Source organism: Sceloporus undulatus, chromosome 6 (genome assembly GCF_019175285.1).
Source record: "Sceloporus undulatus isolate JIND9_A2432 ecotype Alabama chromosome 6, SceUnd_v1.1, whole genome shotgun sequence".
In the NCBI taxonomy this organism is placed as follows: Eukaryota; Metazoa; Chordata; class Lepidosauria; order Squamata; family Phrynosomatidae; genus Sceloporus; species Sceloporus undulatus.
Genome location: NC_056527.1, coordinates 100,526,936 through 100,551,281, shown reverse-complemented (window position 1 = coordinate 100,551,281; position 24,346 = coordinate 100,526,936). Strand labels below are relative to the sequence as shown.

Here is a 24,346-nt window from a genome sequence, read left to right as displayed (position 1 = left end):
CACCATTAGCCAGATTTTGGAATGTATCATTTATTCATTTATTTAATCGTATAATCCCCTCCCCCCCCCCCAAAAAAAACCCCTTAGAATCAAGGCTACTTACAAAACTGAAAACAAATACAGATAAAATCACATACAAAAGCATAAGTAAAAGCATCCATGCCCCCATGGATCCTTTGGCAGGTTAGTCACTCCAGGTATGGCAATAATGGAGAAACGAACAACTGATCAGATTGGATTCTCTACAGATGTTTTGCTCTCACAGTCAGCAGAGACCTATAGATAGTAATGTCTGCTATGAAGTCATTGTTTTGACTTGGATAACTTAATTTTTTCTATCAATTTTCTAATACTATTATTCATTTCTGTGTTTCTTAGCGTAAAGATAATTGGATTTAGCACTGGAGTGATTGCTGTGTACAACACTGAGGTTATTTTGTCTATTGGAGATACCCAGAAAGGGCGGTCATAAATGAACATTGCCGGAACAAAATGTAAGCTCATGACAATGATCTGTGCAGAGCATGTAGACAGGGCTTTGTTTTTGCCTTCTGTCACATGCATTCTAATCTTTAGTAGAATTACAGCATATGACACAAGTAAAATACAGAAAATTAATGTGAGGAGAAGGCCACTGTTACAAGCCATCAGCAATTCTGCAACATATGTATTTGTGCAAGACAGTTTGACCACCTGTGGAACATCACAGTAGAAATTGTCTATGATATTTGGTCCACAGAAAGACAACTGAAGTATAACCACTACCTGGACCATGGAATGAGCAAAACCACCCAGCCATGCTCCTGACACTAAACCAATGCAAACTCCTTGGTTCATGATAAGCAAATATCGTAGTGGTCTGTAGATAGCTATGTATCGGTCTACAGCCATTACAACTAGGAAGAAGACAGCAGCCCCTCCTGTGCAATGAAAGAAAAACATTTGCGCAATGCACCAGTTGAAGGAGATGGAATTTGTATGAGAGATTAAGTCCCACAGCATTTTGAGTGCTGTCACAGAGCAGTCACTGATGTCTATGACAGCCAGGTTGGCTAAAAAAAAGTACATGGGTGTGTGGAGAACAGGCGTGTAAATCACAGTAATGATAATGATGAGGTTCCCAATCCAGGTTAAGATGTACATGGAGAGAAAAATGAAAAAGAGGATGGATTGAATCTTTGCACTCTGAGAAAAGCCCAAGAGAATAAATTCTGTCACTGTTGTGTTATTCTTCTTCAAAGCCATTGGTCTTTTAAAAATAGAGGCAATAAAAATAATATTTGTGAGAGTATCTTCCTCTGTTGCCCAGAAAAGACATTGAAGCTTTCATTCTTTTCATCAATGGTTGCTCTGTATTGAATAATCACACAATATGGGAAGTCTTAATTTCAATATGCTAACTGGTGCAAAATTTCATTTTGTCAGCCACATCAGTGGAATATAAAGCTACTGTTGATTATTTCACAAGAGGACATTTCTAAACATTACTTTCATAAGAACCATAGTTCTTCCGTACTTTCCCCTTCCAAAAAACATTTGTTCCAGGCACTTTTATCTGGAGAGAAATTCAGTTGCGCCTTTTCAGCAACAATGGGCGAGAAATGTAAAATTGAAAGAGTGGGATAACATTGGGGTCAGTTCATTCTACCATCAGCTCCTACTGTGCTTAGGTTAAAATATTATGAGATACGAAAAACCAGTTACTTGGAGTGTACTCATCTGTAATTGGTTTGATATCATGATAGCTTACTATGGTAGTCAGAAATCTGTGACACTATTGGCCATGATCATAAACTCGCAATCTCACCCAACTGACTTTTGACTGGGCGTGCAGGTCTTAATGCATGGAGAGCAAGAGAGGTGCCTAGAATCATCACTAGGGCAATGAAGCAGAAGAGAATGAAGGGCAATAATTTTAGTCGTTTTTTGGGGGGGGGGTGGTAGCGACCAGGAAGAAACGTACTTAGATTACCTAAGTAGTGTAGAAAACTTCACCATTCAGTTATTTACTTAACACTGACCATATCTTACGTCGCCTATAAGGTTGACCTCCAACGTATAAGTTGCAGGACAGGTTGTTGGGGTCCAAAATTCCTCCCCCAACCCTGCTGAACACCACAACTGTTGTCACATTATGGCAACATTAATAATTACTGCATTATGTAGTGATTCAAGCTAAAAAACCAACTTGGACTAAACACAATGTAGTCTATTTACGCATCGCTCGCTTAAAATCATGGCCCACTGGTTGCTAATAAGTAATAATAATCATCCATACTCATAATAATATAAATAATAATAATCATATTTATTTATAGCCCACCCGTTCACAGAGAATCAGGGCAGGTTAAAGCAGTAAAAGAATACATCACAAATCAAACAATATAAAAATTAATCCCTACTATACACTAGTAGAAGGTCCTTCTGAAAGCACAAGAAGATGCAAACAATTTTAACCAATCTTCTGAACTCACTGCACTATATTTCATGAAATTTTGGGGAAAAACAAAAATAACAAGTTTGGATAGATCTACAGTAATATCCTTAAGTAAGGAGAATTCCTGTCCTGTAATGTAATACAGTAGATGCATTGTTCTATTGCAAAATAATAATGGGGTTTAAAATGTATACTAATACCTTTGTTAGCTTCAAGCAAAATATCACAAAGTCATAGGAAGATCTGTCAAGGAGTTCACTGAGTGTGATGAAAAATTCTGGGGATTGAATTGCTCACAACTTCATGCCCTTTTGCTTGGTTCTAATAAATCCATAAATAGAATGTCAAGTACCTTAATTCCCAAACCTCAATCATAGTCTCTATTGGAAGAAGAAAACATCTCACTGTGATGGTTACTGTGATCTTCTGAAGACATGAAAATACAACTCCATCTATCAGCCAGTTTGATTACATAGTTTTATTATATGTGTGGCTTTCTTTGGCTAATACTAATTTAACTTGGTCACTACATCACATAGCATGATTGTAAGACTTAATGGGAGAGACATTGGAATCTCTCTAGGGAGGTAAATGTAAAATCCAAAGCAAAGATTTTATTTTTTAAAAAAAAGTTATACATGGTGTGGAGAAAGTAGATAGGGACACACTTTTCTTTTTCATCATACTACTACCTGAGGTCATCTAATAAAACTGAATGACAGGAGACTGAGTACTGAAGAAATGTAATAATCCTCCACAAACACAGTAAATAAACTGTTGAATTTGCTACCACAAATTCTGTGAGATACTTAGCCTTCCCCATCAGAGTGTTCTGATGCTCCACCAAACTACAAATCCCAGGTTCAATAATAATAATAATAATAATAATAATAATAATAATAATTTATTTATAGCCTGCCCAATCACAAGGAGTCCGGGTGGGTTACAGCAATAAAAATACATAGAATACAATAAAATAAAATACAAGAAAATAAGATTAAAGAGAGTGACGTAAGTCACAGAATTCACAGCTAGACCTGATGGAAGTGGGCCTGTCTTTTTCACTCCCTCCCAGGTCTGATGATGACAGTTCGTATGGAGGGAGGGTTCTTCTTCTTGAGGCAAGAATTTTATGGAAACCCACTCTGTGACTTTGGGTGACTCACACAGCCTCAGCCCCAGAAAATCCTATTATAGGTATGCCTTAGAGTTGCCATATGTCAGAAATGATTTAGAGACCTACAGCAGCAGCAACAACAACAACTCTTTGAAGAGAACTTAACTGGAGTGGCATCTGAACCTAATTTCAGATGAGCATTTTGTATCACTTCACCATATCTATTTATACTTTGGATTTTTATTCTATTTTTATTTTATGCATTTTTATGTTGTATACTGTGTGTGTGTGTGTGTGCCTGCCCAAGGATTGAGATGTGATTACCCCTGGATGTACTCATAATCAGTCTGTCTGCTATATTCTGAACCAGTTGGAGTTTCTGGACTTGGACAAAGATTGCCCAACATACAGCTCATTGCAGAAGTCTAGCCTTGAGTTTACCAGCACGTGCACTACCATCTTTAGGTCCTCCAGTTCTAGAAAGGGGGTACAGTTGGCTTATCAGCCAAAGCTGATGGTACTCCTGACCGTCACATCTATCTAAGCTGACATTTGTAGAGACGGATCCAGGAGCACTACAAAATTGCTAATTTAGTCTTTCAGGGGGAGTGTGACCCCACCCAGAACTGAATGACACACCTCCAGACTCAGATTAGGACCCTTGATAACAAGCGCCTCTGTCTTGTTTTTCACAATCCAACTCATTATCTCTTGTACAATGTACAAATGTACCCCCAAAAAAGACAATCCTACAATTTACCACTTATAGGTAAACCTTTTTTCTCTATGCTCATCTTTCTGGAGTTGAGATCAGCTCTAAGAACAATAACATAACATTTAGGGAGAAAGATGAAAGCCAAGAGAGCAGTGTTGGAGGCCAAGATGGCAAAAATCTCCACAGCCACAATGTTTTTGCCTTTGGTGCACAGGTAACTGGGAATAAAAGTGATCCAAACACAGCAGAACACCAACATGCTGAAGGTGATGAATTTGGCTTCATTGAAAGTGTCAGGCAATTTCCTGGCTAGGAAAGCTATAATGAAACTGAGGATGGCCAAAAAGCCTATGTAGCTAAGAACACAGTAGAACATAGTCATAGATCCTTCATTGCATTCCAATATGATTTGCCCATGGTTTGAATTCATTTCAACATCTGGGAATGGAGGAGAAGACAAGAGCCATGCAGTACAAAGACACACTTGGACAAGGGAACAGGAAAGGACAATGGCATTTGCAACTTTTTGCCCTAGCCATCTCCTCATCCTGTTGCCTGGCTTTGTGGCCAGGAAGGCCAGAATCACAATGATAGTTTTTGCCAACACACAAGAAACTGCAATAGAAAAAAGAATGCCAAAGGCAGTTTGTCGAATTAAGCAGCCCACTGTCCCAGGCCTGCCAATAAAGAGGAGGGAAGAAAAGTAACAAAGCAAAATTGAGGTGAGAAGAATGCAAGTGAGGTTCCGGTTGTTGGCTTTCACAATAGGGGTACTCCAGTTTCTTATGAAAACCTGCATCACCCAAACTGTTATTGCCATACATGAAACAGCAAGGAAAATAAAAGAAATTGCCAAAGGTTCCCTATAGCTTAGAAAGTTGAAGACTTTTGGATTACAGTTGTCTTTGTTCTGGTTTGCATATTCATCTTCTGGGCACTTAAGACAATGAATTGCATCTGGAAAAAAATAAACATTGTCAGTTTTCTGTCCTCTTTTTCTTTTTGTCTTTTGTCTTTTGCCTGGTTCCCATTTTTTCTAGGCCCTTCACTACTAGTAAGAACATTGGAGGAAATCTATGGATAGAGCTACTTGTTCTTCTGCAAACTTGACTGACAAGTACATCACCAACCAAACAGAGGTGTTCACTGGCTGCTTTGGGGCAGTGCCTGAGAAATGGGTTTAGGAAAAGAATTCTTTTCTTTTGTCTGCCACTTAGACTTTAATTAAGGCCCACACTGCTGGTGTGGTTATCCTCCAGTTCCTCCATGTCCATTTTCATATGTATAAATATTTTTGTTGCAACATTTATGAATGGTGTAAGCTGCTAGTTGAACGAGTTAAAAAAGAATTTTACCCAGCAGTGTGATGGTTTGGGTGTTGGAGGCAAGGGTTTGAACCCCTGATCAGCCATGGAAACTCACTGGGTGACCTTGGCAAATTATATAGGCAAAGGGACCCCACCCACCCCACCAAGAAAACCCCATCAGCTTAGGGTTACCATAAATTGTAAACAGCTTGAAGACACAGCAGCAGCAGCAGCATAATGCTACATTTCATCATTTTTATTTTCTTCATAGCAACTGAGTTGTTGTTGTTGTTGTTGTTGTTATTATTATTATTATTATTATTATCTGAAATGAATAACCACTATAAGCATTACTTCAGTTTCTTTCCAGCAGTAGACAGAGAACTGGAGCACCACCATAAAATATTTTGGATTTTGACTTCAATTTCAGTTCAGAGTGAGGGCCACTACTTCTATCACAGTGCCCACAATGCCAGGTCTCAAGAATGGATGTGCCTCAATTGTCTGTTCTGTGGAAGGTCTGTTGTACTCTTACTAGAACACGCTGTTTCTAACAGATGGACTGGAGCACCTGTGGCTGGATCATCAGGTCTAACACCACAATGAACTCTGTCAACTGTAGTCAGCAAAACTGTACTCGTAGTTGCTGCATCACATGACTGTCTTTCCCTCCATCTCACTTCCCTGTTTCCATCTTCTGAACTATATTGACAGTAGATTTGTGTGCATACTTGAATAATGCATATTGAAACATACCTGTTTCATTAGAAAACGTTCCTTCTGGGCAGAGAATGCAGCCATAGCAACAAGCTGGTTTTCCCTCCTGAACCATCTTGCTTTGTCCAAGATGACAGCTCTCAACACATTTGGATTGCGGTGGTATCTAATAGGTGAATGAGAATAAACAACAAACATTTCATACTTTGACTACAACTTTGGGCTGTAATTTCATAGTAGTAGTTGTCCAGTGGTGCAGGGCTGCTCACATCTCTGTGTTGATAATTTCCTTTTCATTTTGCAAAGCATTTGGTCTATAACTTCAGTTCCTAGCCAATGAGTCCCTCTCATCCTGAAAGTTCATTCTTTAATTTCCAAGGGAATTTTGCTTGAGATTATGTAATGACCAATGAGATGAAGCTATAATTTCAATTTAATATTGCTTTTGAAATTTGCTTAACCAGAAGCTGTCATGAATCATAGGATTATATTTATTTCCTTTGCTCATGAGATGTCAAGGAATTCTTTGCACTTTTGTTGGATTTGGTAGACTAATTTTTGTGGAACAACTGCTGATTGTAAAAAACTGCATTTTCTGTCATGTTCTTGACCAAATCTATTTCAAATCTTTTAATCAACAAGTCTTTTTAGTCTGTCATTTTGTTCTTCCGTTTGTGTTCCATACATGTAAGTATGTGCTTTGCTTCACAAAGGGACAAGGCAGTGATTTTGCAGAGACCTTTGGAGGCAAAATACAAAAAAACTTAATGAAAGCAAAATAGTCTTTGTGCTTTTTTGCACTAGAGGAGCGGAATCCTGTGCATGATGACATTTTCTCAGTAGGTTGGCTTGATGTTTCAAGATATCCTGCCTCACTCAGAATGAAAATTCTGAGGGATGGATGGTTTTGGTCTTGTTTGATAGCAATAGGAGGAAATTCATCCAAGTCTACTTTACTTCTGGTATAGATTGACCAATGAGTCTGAAGGCATGACCGAAGGTCAGGCAAGATATGGATCCTTAGGATCCATATTTTCTTCTCAACCACTGCTTGACCCACACCATCATCAAGAACAAAAAAAGGTGGTGCATTTTTCTGTGGGGGTTAAGAGGGTGAGTGTATGTTTGGTCTTCAGCACCAAGGATGGGTATCTCTCTCCATCCTTTGAAAGGATGATGCAATATATGCCATGCATCCTAGATTATTGTCTAAGAGATACAGGATTACACTAATAATATCTCACAGAATACACAAAATAAAATAAAAATAAATCATGTTAACTTTATCTGAACCAAAACCTAACATTCAAAGTAACACGATGACTCAGTCTCTTCTGCCAATCTGGATAGAGCAGCAGCTTGATGAGTTCTCTTCAAATCAGAAGCTCAGTTGGGAGGTGGCTTCATTCCATCTTGACTTCTCCAACACAAAAATACAATGAGAAATTAAGCAATATGAGCTGGTATCTTGACAAGCACTATTCAAGATGGCAATTCAATTAGTAGTCACATTCCATCTCCTCCCTTTCTATATGCCCCAATGTGCAGGGGGAAAACTGGGACCCTGTCTCCATAGGCCAAAAGGCCTATCCCTCCTCCCCAGTTGTGGTGAAAGCAGTCCAGATGATGTCCAACATGTTCCACATCAAAGTAAAACAGCCTCACAACACATTAAAACAACAACAATTTACATATGGCTCATATTCCCAAATTTTTCCTAATTATTGTCTAGTATTTCATTTATCTAGTATTTCATTTATCTGCAGTTTTTAGCGTCCCATACAGGAATGTAATGACCTTTGAGTAAGACAGAAGAATCAAAGACAGTAGGCTATGAAATACTTTAAAATAAGCTCATTATTTCCCCAGCTACAAGCAGTTCGACACAGGCAATCTGATTCTTCTGCAGATACATGGCAAAGCCATAATAAGATGTATGGGTAGAATTTATCTCATAGCAGTGCTACAACATTTTAATTAAAGCAACTTGAAATTCACTTTTGACTTCAAGTTGTGCAATATCTTCCTACCTGCTTTAGTCTGCTATTCCACACAATGTCCCCCTTGCTGACAGTGAAGTCATGATTTGTTGAAATGGTTGCAATCAGGTTTTTAAGGACAGATGCATTGGGGAAAATGAACCAGTTCACTATATCATAGCCAGTGGCGACTTCCCCATTTTCAATCAAGATCTCTTGTCCAGCCCCATTGTTAAAATGGATGTTGTTCAGGAAATAGTTCAGCTGCGTTAGAAGAGAATACAATATAAAATTTTAGAGAAATAAGCCTGCTATGTGAGCTATCATTCAGTCCTGTACAAGAAATTTTAAAGTCAGTACCAGACTGTGCAGCAGTGCAATTCCGGTGCTATGTAAATGTTTGAGGGTTTTTTAATATTATTATTTGAAGAATTAAACTGGGAAAGACCATTTTTGCACTGGGGCACCATATTGTAAAATGTGCACAGCTGGAATTGCAGCATATCCCTGCTTCTCTCCCAACCTCATCTTTTAAGATGCTTCAACCTTTATGTGTTTTTGCTTGCTGGTGGGGAGAGGAGTGCAGCAGAGAATAGTTGAACTACTTTCCTTTAAGTGGACACATAATTACAGGTTTCCACCAAACCTCCATGGATCTCCTGGAGAGTAACGCTATGCATCTCAACTATAGGGATACAGCTATATGCTTATTTGGCAGAGAATTCTTAGGTTTCTCTCTACTTGCTGCTCAATACTGTTAGTTCTCCAGATTCATTCATAGTGGTTGATGCCAGACCACCAAGTTCAGTGCACTGATTAAATTACCTGCCAAGGTTGAGGCTTAATATTTTCAGATCTTCTTCTGTTAAGAATTGTTTTTTGCTTTAAACTGTGAAGGGAATGCAAGGCATGTGCTACAGCATATACTGCATTGTAGATACTGAAACTCTGACCAGTCATTTCTGTCTCAAATGTATATGTAGGCAAACTGTCCAGTCTCTCTTTTCCATTACACACCCTACTGTGCTCACAGAATGCAAAGTTTTCCCCATTAAATTCACAGTTGAATGCTGTTCCCCAGAAAAAACAGAGAAAACGCATCAGTGCCTTATCATGTGTTAATGTCTTGAGAAAGTCAAGGAACCCTGGCACGGGTTCTCTGTGGGCTGAGAAAGAAAATGTGCCATTGTATGTTTTGGTAGGTGAGATGAACCAACTGATTGGTTGAGTGAAATCCCACCGTGCTGTTGTGATCCAAACCTTCCCAATATCGATATTTTCATCATATTCATCCTTTCCTAAAAGAATGGCTAAACCACTCAGAGAATTATAGTCCCCGCTGACAATCACCACATTCACTTTAGTCAGCAGAAGTTCTGAATTTAATTTTGACATCTCTTCAAGGTAAGCATAATCCCAAACGGATGCTGATCCTTCTAGTCTGTACAGATATGCAACACAAATGCTATTTTTGGAAAGCATAGATGTCAGGATCTTCTGAAAGCTTTCTCCATCCCCATCTTTTGAAACTATGAGGCCAATCCATGTCCATCCAAAATGCAAAAGGAGATGCACAATTCCCATGGGTTGAATAGTTTCCCTTGGTGACATCCGATACAAAGAAGGCAGATTAGCCGAATTTCTTAGCGTAGTTTCAAATGCCCCATAGTTGAGCTATTAGGGAAAGCATTTGTTCTTAGATCAAAGAAATAGCAAGGGTCCAGATTTTTCAAAACTCAGTTTGCAGACCTATTGTTTTTTCAAAGGAAACTGTATTGAAACATTACATGATATTCTGTATTTTATATGAAAACAACACATATATCTGGTTTTCATAGGGAAAATAATCCTATAAGATGTGTAGATGGAACAGGCTTTCTAATGAATCTCCATTGTATCAAACATTGTACATCAGCTTGCACAATTTTAGGCTACAGTTCAGCTTTTAAGTGGATCATTTGTCAGTCAAAGTTTTTCCAATAAATTGTATTGAGATTTATTAGAGTGTTTAGGTACTAATGACTGTAATATCAAACAACTATTTAAAATCCCTGATAAGAATGCCCCTCCCCCCAAAAAAAGATAATGCAAGAGTTGTTCCAATAAAAAAACATGTCAATCAAATACTGATCAGGTAGTTTAGGTATTAACAATTAAATAATTTCAGGCCACAGATTATAAACTCCCTGATCATTATGTTGACACATACTGTATCTTTAGTCTTACCAAGCTTATAATAACCATTATATTTATTTTGGATAATGAGGAAAAAAGGAAAAGCTTTGATTTGTACATAAACTTAAACCATGTCTTTGCATTTTCAGGTAAAGGCTTTAGCTCTAAAGAAGAGGACATTCTTTTGTTTGCAGCAGATGTTTCCTATCTTCAGTTAAAAACATATTAAGTAGAAAGAAGTAGGAAAGACCTCTATAGCAGAGCCACTGCCAACTAGAAAAGAGAAGAATGCAGATCAGGAAAAAGAATTGTGTGTCCATGGGACAAGGTCAGTGTTAACTTCAGAGGTGTACTGACATGTCTGTTACCCTGACTCACCTACCAATAATTTAAGAGGAAAACATCATTTTTGGCTGCAAAAAATCCTCAAAAACATTTTTAAAAATACATTTTCAGAGCTGTAACATTTTGTTTTCAGGGCTGCCCATCTAAAAGTATCCATTTAAATAAGGGTCTGAAGGCAATCCATTGTCATTTTCAGCTTCCCCAAATATGGACAATATTTTTTCTCCACAGCTCTGGAAACCTGAAAGAGGGCTATACTTTTTTTTGGTCTCTGGAGCATGCCTATATCTGACATGGATGGACACTTATTCTTATTTGGAATAAGATAGCTTCCCAAAAGTCAACTGAAATGAAAGATTAAACACAGTTAAATGAATGTAGTCCAGGGAAGAATAAACAGGAGGAGAAGGAGATCGTAAATATTGTTATGCATACAAACAAGCATACCTGTGGGATCTTGAAATGACTCAAAACTGTGGCCATCTGCTTGGCATTTTCTATGTTAAGTCCCCCAATGATGGCAAACACATCTATATTCATATAATCTTTGTAATTAGTTACGTTTTTTTGTTCTGTGAACAGTAAATCCAGCATAATCTCATATGTAATCCTTGCATCATAGAGGTTGTCATAGATGTGGGAGCCCAGTGTTATGTTTGGCAAGAGCTTGGAATTGTTATTGATCTCACCAATGGCAAAAATCAAGGAGAGGACATGTTGATAGTTTTTAATCACCGCACTGCAATGAGATTTGCAAAGACTCACAACACCTTCTATCACTGGTACTGACAATTAGTTCAACATATGTGAAGAAACATGCACATACATAAGTTTTGGTGTGGCTGTAGAATTATTCATTTGAGTAGGAAAAAAAGAAGTTACTCAACTGCTTGTCTCAACTAGAGCAGACCATGTAAGCAATGAATTTACATAAGTGCTGACTTACCTATAGTTATTTAATTCAAGAGGTCTATTCTTTTTACAGCTAACAATTGGATTTGGCAATATGGGGAGCACTTGTTTACAGATTTGGAGCATACTTCACTCAGCATTTTTATAAACTTATAAAAACCCCTAATATAAGTCATAGAACATGTAGGTCACTGCCATAAAGATATGTGATGGCTAAGGGTGGGAAGACTGGCTGGTGTGGTTCACAATTTATTTATCTCTTGATTAGATTACTATGATGTGTGAGGCTGCAGTTGGTCTCAGGTGTACATTTTAGTAACTATATCATATTGGTCTTACAAGAACTGCAGTGGCTTTCAATTTGCTTTCAAGCACAATTCAAGCTTCACTGATTTTGATGTAGAAAGTACTAAACAGCTTGAGTCCATGATATCTGAAAGATCGCCTTCTCCCATGTAAAGCTGCCTGGAAAATGAGATCTTTACCAGAGGCCCTGTTGTGTGTCCAGCACCTTGTGAAGCTAGATTGGTGTATACATATGGACACAATTTTCTCCTATAGCACCTGGAGTGAGGATCTCCCTGCTATGGGAAATTAAGCTGGCTCTATCTGTTCTGAGCTTTCAGGAGACAGCTAAAACCACATTGATCCTCATGACCTTTGGTGTCTGAAACCACTCTGTCTGTTTTAATTGCTTATTTATAAATTATTTTAAAAAATAATTTAGGAAGAATTCAGCATTGTGAGAAACATAATGAAAGAGATATTCAATATATTCTTAGCTACATTTGTGCTTTTTATAAAACAAAACATCAAGACACAGACTGAAGCAACAACAATTTCTAATGTCATACTTGTATGCTGACTTTCAGTGATAACCCACTCCCTTCTGTAATAAATACAACTGTTCATATTAACCAAGAGTGGACTTACGTAAATATTTCCCGACTTCTTTTAGGAAATTCATTAAAATTTACCCCAAAAGGCTGAGGGTATATTAATGAGAATATTCCACCAATTATGGCATCTCCTGGCTTATATAAATTGTCTTTGACTTCTCTAATAGTGCTACATTTGCCTTTCAAATCTTTAGAAACAAAAGAAGGGAACAGCAGCACAAAAAGTAACAGGATTAAGAACCAGCTGAAGTGAAGGTTATGTCCTTCCATTACAGTTGTGATTCTGAATTACAAATCCGAACCCCAGTGAATGGTATAATGAGCAATTCACCCAAGAATATCAATCGATTTTCTAAGGAAGGAGATGGAAATTATAACAGTGGACATTCACAATCTGTATAAGAACTGTAGTGAACAAGTTTTTGATATTGTCCTACTGTGCTGTGGATGAGCAGACACTTCTGAGTGGCATGCTTTAACTGCAGCAAAAACGTCGAATTGATGATTATTTAATGTTCTGCATCTTTATTCTGCACTTTTTGGCTGTTACTTTCTCAAGAATGAACAACTAATAACAGTGATTGTGATAATTATAGAGTAGATATAAAACTCAGTAACATAACCATTCTTTCTATGAAATGATAAAAACATGTTTACAACATCTGAGTTCCAATGCAATGGCAAAAATGGTTTCCTTTGGTACTGCTCTGGACATACAAAGATTCAATGGGTATGGATGAGACCTAGGATTAATTTCCATTGTCATAACGTGAAGTTGTCCTGCTTTTGACAAAGAAGGATGGAGCATGGAGGAAGTGTCTTGTAGGAAGACATGACTTATGAATCATTACCAAGTTCTAAAAAAGAAAAGAAAACTAAAAAAAGTATGGATTTTGGTGGTATGAAATTACTATAACTGTAGTGTGAGAGAGACCCTCATCTTACTTTCAGTGATCATGACTTTTTCAGAAACGAAGTTTATAGTTTATGCAAATTTGAAAAATATGATTACAAAGGCCAAAACCTTTGACATAGTATGGAGGTTCTTGCTTGGTATGATTTATACATATTCTCATATATTCTCCATATCACCTGAACATAGACAGCAAAATCAGGCCTATGACTAACATCTTCATTTTTTCCCCTCCTGTCTGATTTGTAACACCTTGTCTAATGCAGAATCCAGTGGAGCTTCAAAAGCTTTCAGTGTGTATATTGTGCATTTTGATTGGCCAATAAAGGTATCACTGTTTGGGGGATTTTTATGTTATTGGATTTGCTATATGGCCAACAGAGCTACCCCTGGACATACTCTTGTGTATAACCTACTGTTTTATATTGCTTCTGCATCCCAGGAAAAAAAAACTTCCTTGCCTTTGGCAAGACATGAGCTTTCTCTGACTTGAATAAACTTTCTCAGATGTAAAGCAAATGTGACAACTGTTACTTTTTACAATGTGAACTTGGCCCTGGTCATGATCGGGGAGGGATTTAGGTCAGAGGGAGGGCAGAGGGCGGAACATGCCTCCCCTCTCACACCGGTTGCTTTGCAAGCGGCATTTAAAAAAAAATTGTGTGTGTGTGACAGAATATGCGAATGTTTGTGTCCCCTTTTAAATTTGGCAAATTGCTACAATGTGTGAATGCTTTTGCTACATATGTGTATGTAAGGCGAGATGGCATTCTGGGGTGGCAATCGGAGGGAAAGCAAAGAAAGAGGATGCAGAGATTGTATGACGTGGCCTCTCCTGCATGCAACATTTATTATTATTATTATTATTATTATTATTATTATTATTATTATTATTATTATGACAGATTATGTGTGTGCTTTGGGATGGAAGGTAAGGGAAGAAGCTGGCATGGGAGGGAGGCAAGGGCTTCAGAGGTGGCATTGGGCTTGAAGGGAAGGGAAGGGAAGAGGTTCCAAAGAGGAGGAAATGCTGGGCTGAAAGTGAAGGGGATGCTAGAGGCTGGCATTAAGAGGGAAGGCTGTGGAAACCTATGACTTTGGAGGAGTCACACTCTCTCAGCCTCAGGGTAAAGACAATGGCAAATCTCCTCGGAACCACTCTTGCCAAGAACACTCCAGGATGGGGTCATTTTAGGGTTGCCATAATCTGTAATGACCGAAATACACACAACACACACACAAAAAACCTGGTTTTTAAATTTGACAAGTGGACAGGATATGTGAACACTGCCACCAGGGGGGAAGCACTCATTCCGTTGACCAATGGTTGTAGGATATGTCACCTTTGACGAAAGCGGATGTGAATTTGATTGACAACAAAGGAGACTACATTTTAAAGTGGTACTGCAAACGTGAACTTCAGAGGGGCAAATTGCATTGATCAAGGTAAAGGGTAGTCAGAACTTCTACCCAGGGAGATTTGTTATGGGGGCAACCGGATCTGCTCAGTTCTATCCAGGGCAAATGGGCTAGTGAGAATGGGGCCTAATTGAGAGTTTGGACTTGCATTGTGAAGACAGGCCACAATGTTGGTGCGTGTGTGTGTTAATGGCCCATGTAGACATGCCCTAGAACATATAAGATGTAAAATATAAAACATAGATAGAATTAAAAGGAATTTAAAAGCATACCCATTGTCTTTTCTATTTTATTCAACTTTCTTAAGACTGAAAGCCACTCAAAGAAACTAAATAGTTTTGCTCCTATTGAATACTTTGAAAGCACTGCTTTCAAAATGTCATTGGTATTATCTAGGAAATTGCACTATGTGATCTATGCACTATCCTTTGGCGGGGGAGATGACAAAGCTGTGCCAGGAATATTATTTTTCATACAACCTTTAGAAACAGTGTTATGTGCTCAATGTGCTATTTTCAGGGATAATACCAACTGCATTCGTAAAGTATTCAGCAAGATCTGTGCTTTCTAGCTTCCTAGAGAAACTTTTGTCTTCAAAGACCTCAATGGAAATAAAGAAGAAAATCGTTTAAATGTCCTGAGACCACATTGCATTAAGGCATATTCATTATAATACATCTGTGCACACACACATGCACACAAGGCACAGTAAATTAGGTATAGAGAGTAAAGTCAAAATCTTGTATACATCCAGAGCCTTGCAGGGCACTGATACCTTTTGGGACACATGGCTCCTCTTTACTCAATTCATTAATGAACATGGTCAAGCTGAAGGACCATGAGATTCACAGTCTCAATCCTGGAAAGATAACTACCGAAGACAGAAGATTCCCCATGTTGCCATAGTCCATTTTATAACCATAGACTCCCTATAGTGCTATACCTTTTGTTGTGTAAATTTTAGAAATAAAAATCCTTGCTTGAAGTACAAAAATACTAAATCATTCTGTTCTGAAGCACTGCTCATTAGACATTCAAATTTCAGATTCTCTCTACCTTGTACTTTTTCGAGTTGTATTGTTTTAATTATGTTGTATTGGTTTTGCTACATTTGTACAGGACCCTATAATATCAGAATGCAGGGGGCTTTAATATTGAATTCTTTTAATCTTGACAATGCTGACTCTTCGGCTTAGTAACAGAGATGAGTACCACCTCCTACGGTTGGACGTGACTTTACAAACTTGTCAGTGGGGAATACCTTTATCTATAAGGCAAATTTCCTTTTCACCAACTTCCGCAAAGCCTCCTTGAAATCATTATTTCTCAGACTGTAGATGACAGGGTTGAGAAGTGGTGTTACCACAGTGTAAAACACAGAGACTACCTTATTGAGATCTGAAGAAAGGCTAGCACTAGGTTGGATATACATAGACATCATGGTACCATAATATATCATCACCACAGCCAAGTGTGAGCCACAGGTAGAAAATGTTTTTTTCTTTCCAGAAGCAGAGGGGATTTTCAAAATAGTGAAGATAATGAACACGTAAGAGACCATGGTAAGCAGAAAACAAGTGAAAATTACTAATACAGAGAGTGCAAATATGATTATCTCAGTGACTGAAGTGTCAGAGCAAGAGAGCTTCAGCAAAGGTGGGATATCACAAAAGAAGTGATTGATTTGATTGGAGCTACAGAAACTTAGTCTGGAGATCAGTAAAGATGGCAACAATCCTGTGAGGAGGCCACTCACCCAAGACCCTATTGCCAAATGAGTGCAAAACTGTGTGTTCATAGCTACTGTATAATGCAGTGGGTCACAAATTGCCAAGTACCGATCATATGCCATCACAGACAGCAGAAAGCATTCTGTTGCCCCAAAGAAGACAAAGAAGTAGAGCTGGGACATGCACCCAGTGAAGGAGATAGCCTTGTTTCCTATGAGGAGGCTGCTGAGCATCTTGGGCACAATAGTGGTTGTGTACCAGATCTCTAGGAAGGAGAGATTTTGGAGGAAAGAGTACATAGGAGAGTGCAGGCAGGGCTCCAGCTTGACCACTGCAATGATGATCACATTGCCTGTGATGGTTAACATGTAGATAAGTAAGAACACAGTGAAGAGTGGAGTCTGCCACCCACGAAGGCTCTGGAATCCCATAAACTGGAATTCAGATATGATGCTGCAGTTAACCATTTGCCTCACTGTTTTGATGTCTCCTGGAAATATAACTGAATGAGAATTTAGATTGTTCAGTACCTTTTCTGGAAAGAAAGATAGTGAATGATGAATAATAGCAGTTACAGTGGTAGAAAATTAAATTATTCTGCATTTCATGACACTTATATGGATATCATCTTTGAATTTTGTACAAAATTCAGTTTATTTGTATTTCCTCATTGCATCTCATTTTAAATGAGTGGCAAAAGGACCTAAGAAGAACCACACTGTATCTAAACAAAGTTTTGTCTAATCTTTGCATTCTGATTCCAGAGAACAACCCAATGTTGCTAGACAGCTTTCAAGTAAGACAAGCAATATCTTCATGAATTATCTCCAGTATTTGCTATTCAGGTGTATAAGATCTCTGGGCTTGGCTTGACTGATCTATTTAGCTGTCATAAATATTACCCACAGATAAATTGATTTTCAATTAAGTTATCAAACTACTTCCAGATCTTAGAAGTAACCAGTTTAAAAAAATAATTACCTGTAAGTTATTTATTTTGATAACAAGGTTACAATGAGGTGACATTTCAAAAGACAATATACAAGAAGACATACAAAATTCAATATGATGATGATAAGCTGAAGCACTGTTTAATCTGGGGAGCAGCAGGAGATATTCGACATATAACTATAAATTACTATGTTTATGTAAACACAAGTAGAGGATGGTGGTAAAACACCTCGGAAGCAATACATGTTAAAACAGCAATGACTGAAGAATATCCCATGACATCCCCTATTTAAAACAAAATAAAAAGAAGTTCTTTGCATTCTCTACTAGCTATTTGCAGTGGGGTTTCATTTCACCAGTTCCTCAAAGAGCTGTTTTATGTTAGAAGCCTTTTTTTCCCCAATGGTAAATTATGGTAATTCTGTTTGTTTGTTTTTAAAGGATCCCAGAAAGGTCTTATATCTGAATTAGATGATGGATTGTACTGAGAAATATACTTTGTATGTTGAGATGGTACTTTATAGTTTTTTCACTGATCTCCTTAAATGCTCATGTCATATTAAAAATGCTTACTATACTTTAATCCTATTCTATCCCTAACTTCTAACCCTGTGTATCTACAACAATAATTCCGATATGTTTTTTTTTAAATTGTGGTGCAGTTATTCTATTGAATAAATATTACTGGCGATAGAATTAAAAAAAAAACAGTGACAGAGAATGTAATAAAATCACAGACATATTGCTAATCCTATTAAGCCCCCCCCCAAAACATATAATTAGCCCTAATGATAACTTTTCACTAAGTTCTGTAAGGAGTGGAGATCCATTCTGACCATAGGAAGGCTACAAAGGGATAAACCATTCACAGCGATCTGGACAAAATTCCACCCATTTGTAATTAATGAAAAACAGAAGCCATAGGTGTATGCTACTGAATGAACATAACTTGAAGTTTATCTGATAGAGTAAAGGTTTGAATCCCCACTTGCTGACCTTGGCAAGAAAATCTTATGATATGGTCACCATAAGTCAGAGTCAACTTGACAGTTCATAATAAGCCAAATAACTCACCTATGAAACTATTATAGTTGTCTTTTAAAGAGAAAGCTGGAGTAGCCACCTGATTATTTAAATTGTTTCACTTCAGATCAAAAAAATAGATATGAATTTACTAATCAAAAATCATATATTTGGACTGAGCATCCAAATGGAATAGATAGAACAAGGTGAGGGTTGCTTAGCCTTCTGCTGGGCAAGGCGTTGTGCTCCTAGCAAAAGAGAGAGAATTGCCAGGACTTTTCAAGACTTGGGAAAAACCCCAGGGATACAATTTGTATGGTTTCTGGAGAATTCCCAGTTGGCTACATGGAAAATAAGTCCCCAGGTTTTGTACAGTAATGAAGACAGTAAGCTCAAAGCATCTAAGAAGAAAAAAACACTCAGCAAAATATTAAAATGGGGAAATAATATAAAATGTAAAAATGCAGGATGCAATTATCATTATCTTTATCTGACTAAGGAGTGGTTTGAGATAGACTTCATATCCTCATGCTTTAGAAAATGATGCACATTCTTTTCTCCAGTGCATACATTTTATACCATCTTCTACAGCATTTTCCAGTTTTCTAGCATCATTTTGGTGGATGGACTATTCAGAAATAGTATGAAGGAGGCCTTTGTTTCTGGGAGAAAGCTAATGCAGTGGCTCCTCACCTGAATAGTTCTGTTAAGTGAAAGAACTACCTATGTCCTAGAAGGGCATTCAATCTTGAGACGAGAAAGCAGGATAATACTCACTGGCCCTATCTCTCTATTATGTCAATGCCTCACAATTCTGTTACCACAGAAAATATTACAGTTAGGGTCTGCTGCTTCGGAGCCTTCTTTAGGGTGGGCAGATCTTGGGATGGAAAAAATATGCATGCATATTTGATTTCCCAGCTGAAATGGGGGGGGGGGTCTCTTTGTTTAGGAAACTCTAGAAAGAAGACTGTCATTAAGACTCTTCAGTTTGCATATCTTCTGGAACATACCTCCACTCCTGTGCAGACAATTTAGTTGTTATGTCCCTTCAAGTTGTTTCTGATTTATTATGACCCAAAGGTGAACCTATTGTGAGGCTTTCCTGGCAAGATGTGCTCAAAGGGAACATCTGTCATTGCCTTCCCCTGAGGCTGAGAGAGTGTGACTTGCCCTAGTCCATTTCCAAGGCTGAGTAGAGATTTGCACCTTGGTTTCCTGGAGTCTTAAATCCAGCACTCAAATCACTACACTCTGCTGGTTCTCTGATATACTGCTATACAGAAGAAGGAAATAATAGAGCTTTTAAAGGGAATATACTTGGGTTTTTTTCCAACTATAATCAGCTTGATAAGGTCCACAGCAGTCCATAGCTGAGGTATGTAAATAGCAAAGATGTACAGATAATTTCTGCAGGCTTTAATCTTTTCTTCTAACTCTTGTTCAAAAACATTTTCATGGGGGGAAAAGACCTCTTTCCCACATTTTTCACATAGATGAACATCTTCACATATACATCTAAATAAATGTAGTGGATTTTTTTTTTATATTTTAAAAAAATAAATATATTTCAAACAAGTGGTGTTTGTACGTTTGTTTAAAAAATGCATGGAAATAATTTCAAACCCAGAAGGAGATGTATTTCTGGTCATAAAATACATCAGTTTCCACATTCAGTCAAGATGATAAAGATCTAGGGAGTCATTCACAGGCTTTTTTTTTTTTTTTGGTAGTGGAATGATGCAAATAACCTCACTCACATATTCTACTTTTGTTATTCACATTGTGAAATGGTATTGATCCACATCTCCTTGAGTTTTACATGGGAGTTGATGGCTGAGGCAGGGCAGGGGTCTCCTATTGCCAATCCTGGGCTTGGACTTGGCAGTTGAGGGGAGGGGGGAAGATACTGCTTTCCTCCCTGGAAGTCACCAGAAGTCAGCCTGTAGCAACCAGTGTGGAGGGAAAGAGTGAAAATTACTAACACAGAGAGTCCAAGATGATTATTTAAATTACTGAAGTGTCAGAGCGTTTCTTCATAAAACCGGTTGGGAGGAGCCTCAGTCCCCTGAAGAACTGGTGATGCAAATATAGTCAAACCACATTTAAGGTATGCTCAGTTTAATACAGGTCTCTTTGCATCATTATTCACACTGCCAATAGTATGAATCATTGGGGGGAATGGTATCATTTATCCTGGGTTAAGTGGATTTATTGTATCCCCCCCCCCCCAAACTGATTGGCATGCATTTAGGGTATATATGATCAACAGGGATTCAACCCAAATTTATCCTGGATTATTTTCACCATGTGACTAGCTCCTAGGATGGTTGCCAGTGGGAGGCAATGTTGAGCGTGCCAGCATCAGGGAGAAAAGAAGCAGAGCATCACACTGCGATTCATATAGCATAGTCACTTGGGCTGCATCTGTATTATATAAATAATTTAGTTTGACAACACTTTAACTGCCACGGCTCAATTCTATGGAATCCTAGGATTTGTAGTTTGTTGTGGCATCAGAACTATCTTACAGGGAAAGATAAATATTTCACAAAACTGCAAATCCCAGAATTCAATAGCATTGAGTCATGGAAAGTGAAGTGGCATCAAACTGCATGATTTCTGCAGTGTCAACGCAGCCCAAGTCAATGATGGGGAAGAGTGATTTGATATAAACCCTCCACAATATCCTGCCCCTCATTTTGGGGAGAGGATCATTCAGAACAGGCTTTGCTTCACTATGGCGGGTTACAGACGGGCAAAAAGGGATGTACTCATGACGTCATGAAGGTACAGCCTTCAGACGGGCTTTACCTGAATGCCGTCATGAACACGCCCCCCGCACGCCCCAAGCGGGAAGAAGCGGCATTAAAAAGGTGCTGCTTTTTTCCGCTTCTTTTTGATTTGCGGCGTACCTGCGCAGCTCCGTCTGTAAGCCCCTGCACCGATACGTCAGAATTGCTACGCCGCAAATATAAGTTGCCGGTTTAAAAGCTCCGTGTCAGCTGCGTCGCATAATGGGTCGGGGTCCCGGGACATGCGTGGTTTGCAGTCAAGCTTTAATTGCAACGTCCGATGCCATGGAGCTGTGGAAGCTGAGGCACAGCTGCGGCGCATTTTAAGCCTCGTAACCCTAACCCTAGAGTCACTTGTGCGCATGCGTTGCTAGAACCGCGGGAAGTTGTAACTTTTGCCGGCGGATGTTTTGGTTGTAGAAAGTGAAAAGGGAAAGTTTGGGATTTAAAGTGACCCCCTACACACATTCCTGCGCCATTCTCACCTGGGAAAGGGCACAGTTCGGCTGCTCCTGGCACAGCTGTGTGGCGGCTCCCCTTTGCCACCAGGCAGGATGGCTCAGCCATCCACCAGCACCCCGAAAAAAGGCAGGGGGACGTCTTGGTCTCATACTGAGATGGCTGACCTCATAGCTATATGGTCCCAGCCAAACATTTTGCAGAAACTGGAGCAGTCCTACCTGAATGCTGACACATATCGAGAAGGGGAAGAAGCCATGAGAGCTGCTGCACCGGTACACCAGAATTGCTATGCCGCTAATTTAAGTTGCCCATTTAAAAGCTCCGTCGCATAGTGAGTTGGGGTCTTGGAACATGCGCAGTTTGCAGTCAGGCTTTAATTGCAACGTCCGCTGCCATGCAGCTGTGGAAGCTGAGGCACAGCTGCGGTGCATTTTAAGCCTCGTAACCCTAACCCTAACCCTAACCCTAACCCTAGAGCAACATGTACGCATGCGCTGCTTGGAAAGTTTGCACTTTAAAGTGCACCCCTACACACATTCCTGTGCCATTTTCACCTAACAATAAAAAACGCTAAAACTGTAAATAATGACATATGTACAAGGGAGGTGAGGGGAGATGGCAGGGGGACAGCGGTGGCAGCGGAGACAGCTGTGGCTGCGCATTGCAGATTCAGCAGGCGCGCGGGAACCAAAGGAGAGGAGGCATCTATGATGCTGCTGACACTGGCAAAGTGCAAGCGGACAAGGATGCCAACACCAGCTGATCACCAGCTGGCAGGAGACCACCTTTGTTTTAAAGGGGCTTGGGCACTTTAAATGTGCCCATAGGCTTTCTGCCGCCGTTGCTTAGCCCTGCGCAGCTGCGCATTCGCCAGCCGGCAAAGGGGGAAAAAAAAGAGACCCCGGAGCTTGAATGTGCCCAAGACCTTTTGATGCCCTCTAAACTTGCCCCCAAAGGCAAAGGGCAACTAGAGAGGGCCTGGGATCAAGGGGCAGGGAGCACTGACAAGGCACTAGGTCCCATGATGTCCCATAAAGACATCATTTCGCCTCCCAGGGCATGTGTTCCCTCCCAGCCCTATCTACTCTATTCTACCCTTCCTGTTCTCTCCTCCCACCATGCCTGGCTCACTGGTCCCCAAACCAGCAATCTCCAAACTCTGTCCTTCCAGGCGTTTGGACTTCATCTCCCAGAATCCCCAGCCACCTTGCCCTGTGGTCTGGGATTCTGGGACATGAAGTCCAAACGCCTGGAAGGACAGAGTTTGGACATTGCTACCTCACACCACTCCTGCCTAGCTTTAGACTGCACAGTTGCGCCTCATTTACACTCACAGCCACACCGCCGCAGTTGCGCATAATTAACCACACAATTTTTTTTAAAAATAAAGTTTTTTATTAACAACAATAACAACAATAAAACGCTTATTTACAACTATTTACAAAGGGAAGAGGGAGGGTGCAGGGGGGATGGCAGAGGGGGCAGGAGAGGGAAGCTGCTTCAGGGAGGGGGAGGAGGCGATGGGGCGGGCAGCCGGCAGAGGAGTTCCTGGAGGGTCTCTTCCATGGAGGACACTCTCTCCGCCAGCTTGTCCACTTTCTCCTCCAGCGCAGCGAACCTCCTCTCCGTCCGGTTCTCTGTGGGGGGAAAAGAAAGAGGATGGTTAGGATCAGCCTGTGCAGCCCATCCCCCACTCCCACAGGCAGGGTTTCTGGGTGCCCCCACTCCCTTCCCTGGGTTCACCTCTACACTTACCTTGCTGCCTCATTTACACTCACAGCCACACCACCGCAGTTGCGCATAATTAACCACACAATTTTTTTAAAAAATAAAGTTTTTTATTAACAACAATAACAACAATAAAAATCTTATTTACAACTATTTACAAAGGCCCAAGTTACCATGCTGGCATGGCAGACGAGGGCACAAGTGTCATGGGGGCTGCAGGCAGGCAACCCCCACCCCTCACCCTGGGGACCTACCTGCCGCCAGAGGAGCCTGCTCTGGCTGCGGAGGGGCCACAGCAGCTGGTCCTGGCTGTGGCCCACCCTCGGGGACATCCTCGTCCCCCAAGGATGGTGGAGAGGGCGACCTGGCAGGGTGCCCTCCCTCCCTCCGCCTCCGCCTTGGCCGCACGCCTGCAGAAGGGAAGAGGAGGGATGGCATTGGCACCATGCAGGAAGGAGAGGAGGGCAAGGGAAGGGTCAAGGAGGGGAGGACAGGGCATGGCAAGAGCTCTGGCTTACCTGGAGGACGGCGATCTTCCGGTCTGGGCCGATCTCCCCTGATCCACAGGTCCTTCAGCCGCGAGAAGAATGGTGGCTGCCTATCAACCGGGGGCGCCTCTCCGAAATCCTCCAGGGTTTCAAAGAACGCTGCCTTCAGAGTTTTAAACTTCACTCTGCATTGGTGCAGCGTTCTTTGAAACCCTTGGTTTCGGAGGGCACGAG

General features: G+C 40.0%; 3 protein-coding genes across 3 annotated transcripts; all 3 read right to left on the bottom strand.

Moving 5' to 3' along the window:
• Nucleotides 1–303: 303 nt before the first annotated feature.
• LOC121934305 (olfactory receptor 4D1-like) lies at nt 304–1,245 on the bottom strand. Its single transcript, XM_042474681.1, has one exon. It carries the CDS (start codon nt 1,243–1,245, stop codon nt 304–306), a length of 942 nt encoding a protein of 313 aa, XP_042330615.1.
• A 3,058-nt stretch (nt 1,246–4,303) lies between these two features.
• LOC121933720 (vomeronasal type-2 receptor 26-like) lies at nt 4,304–13,561 on the bottom strand. The gene is made up of 7 exons (XM_042473707.1): nt 13,549–13,561; nt 12,638–12,791; nt 11,240–11,531; nt 9,098–9,946; nt 8,324–8,536; nt 6,333–6,459; nt 4,304–5,226 (listed from the first exon to the last, which is right to left on the bottom strand). The coding sequence occupies exons 1-7, from the start codon at nt 13,559–13,561 to the stop codon at nt 4,304–4,306; spliced, it is 2,571 nt and encodes an 856-aa protein (XP_042329641.1).
• Nucleotides 13,562–16,202: 2,641 nt separating this feature from the next.
• Nucleotides 16,203–17,132, bottom strand: LOC121935731 (olfactory receptor 11L1-like). Its single transcript, XM_042477555.1, has one exon. The coding sequence runs from the start codon at nt 17,130–17,132 to the stop codon at nt 16,203–16,205; it is 930 nt and encodes a 309-aa protein (XP_042333489.1).
• Between the last annotated feature and the right edge of the window lie 7,214 nt (nt 17,133–24,346).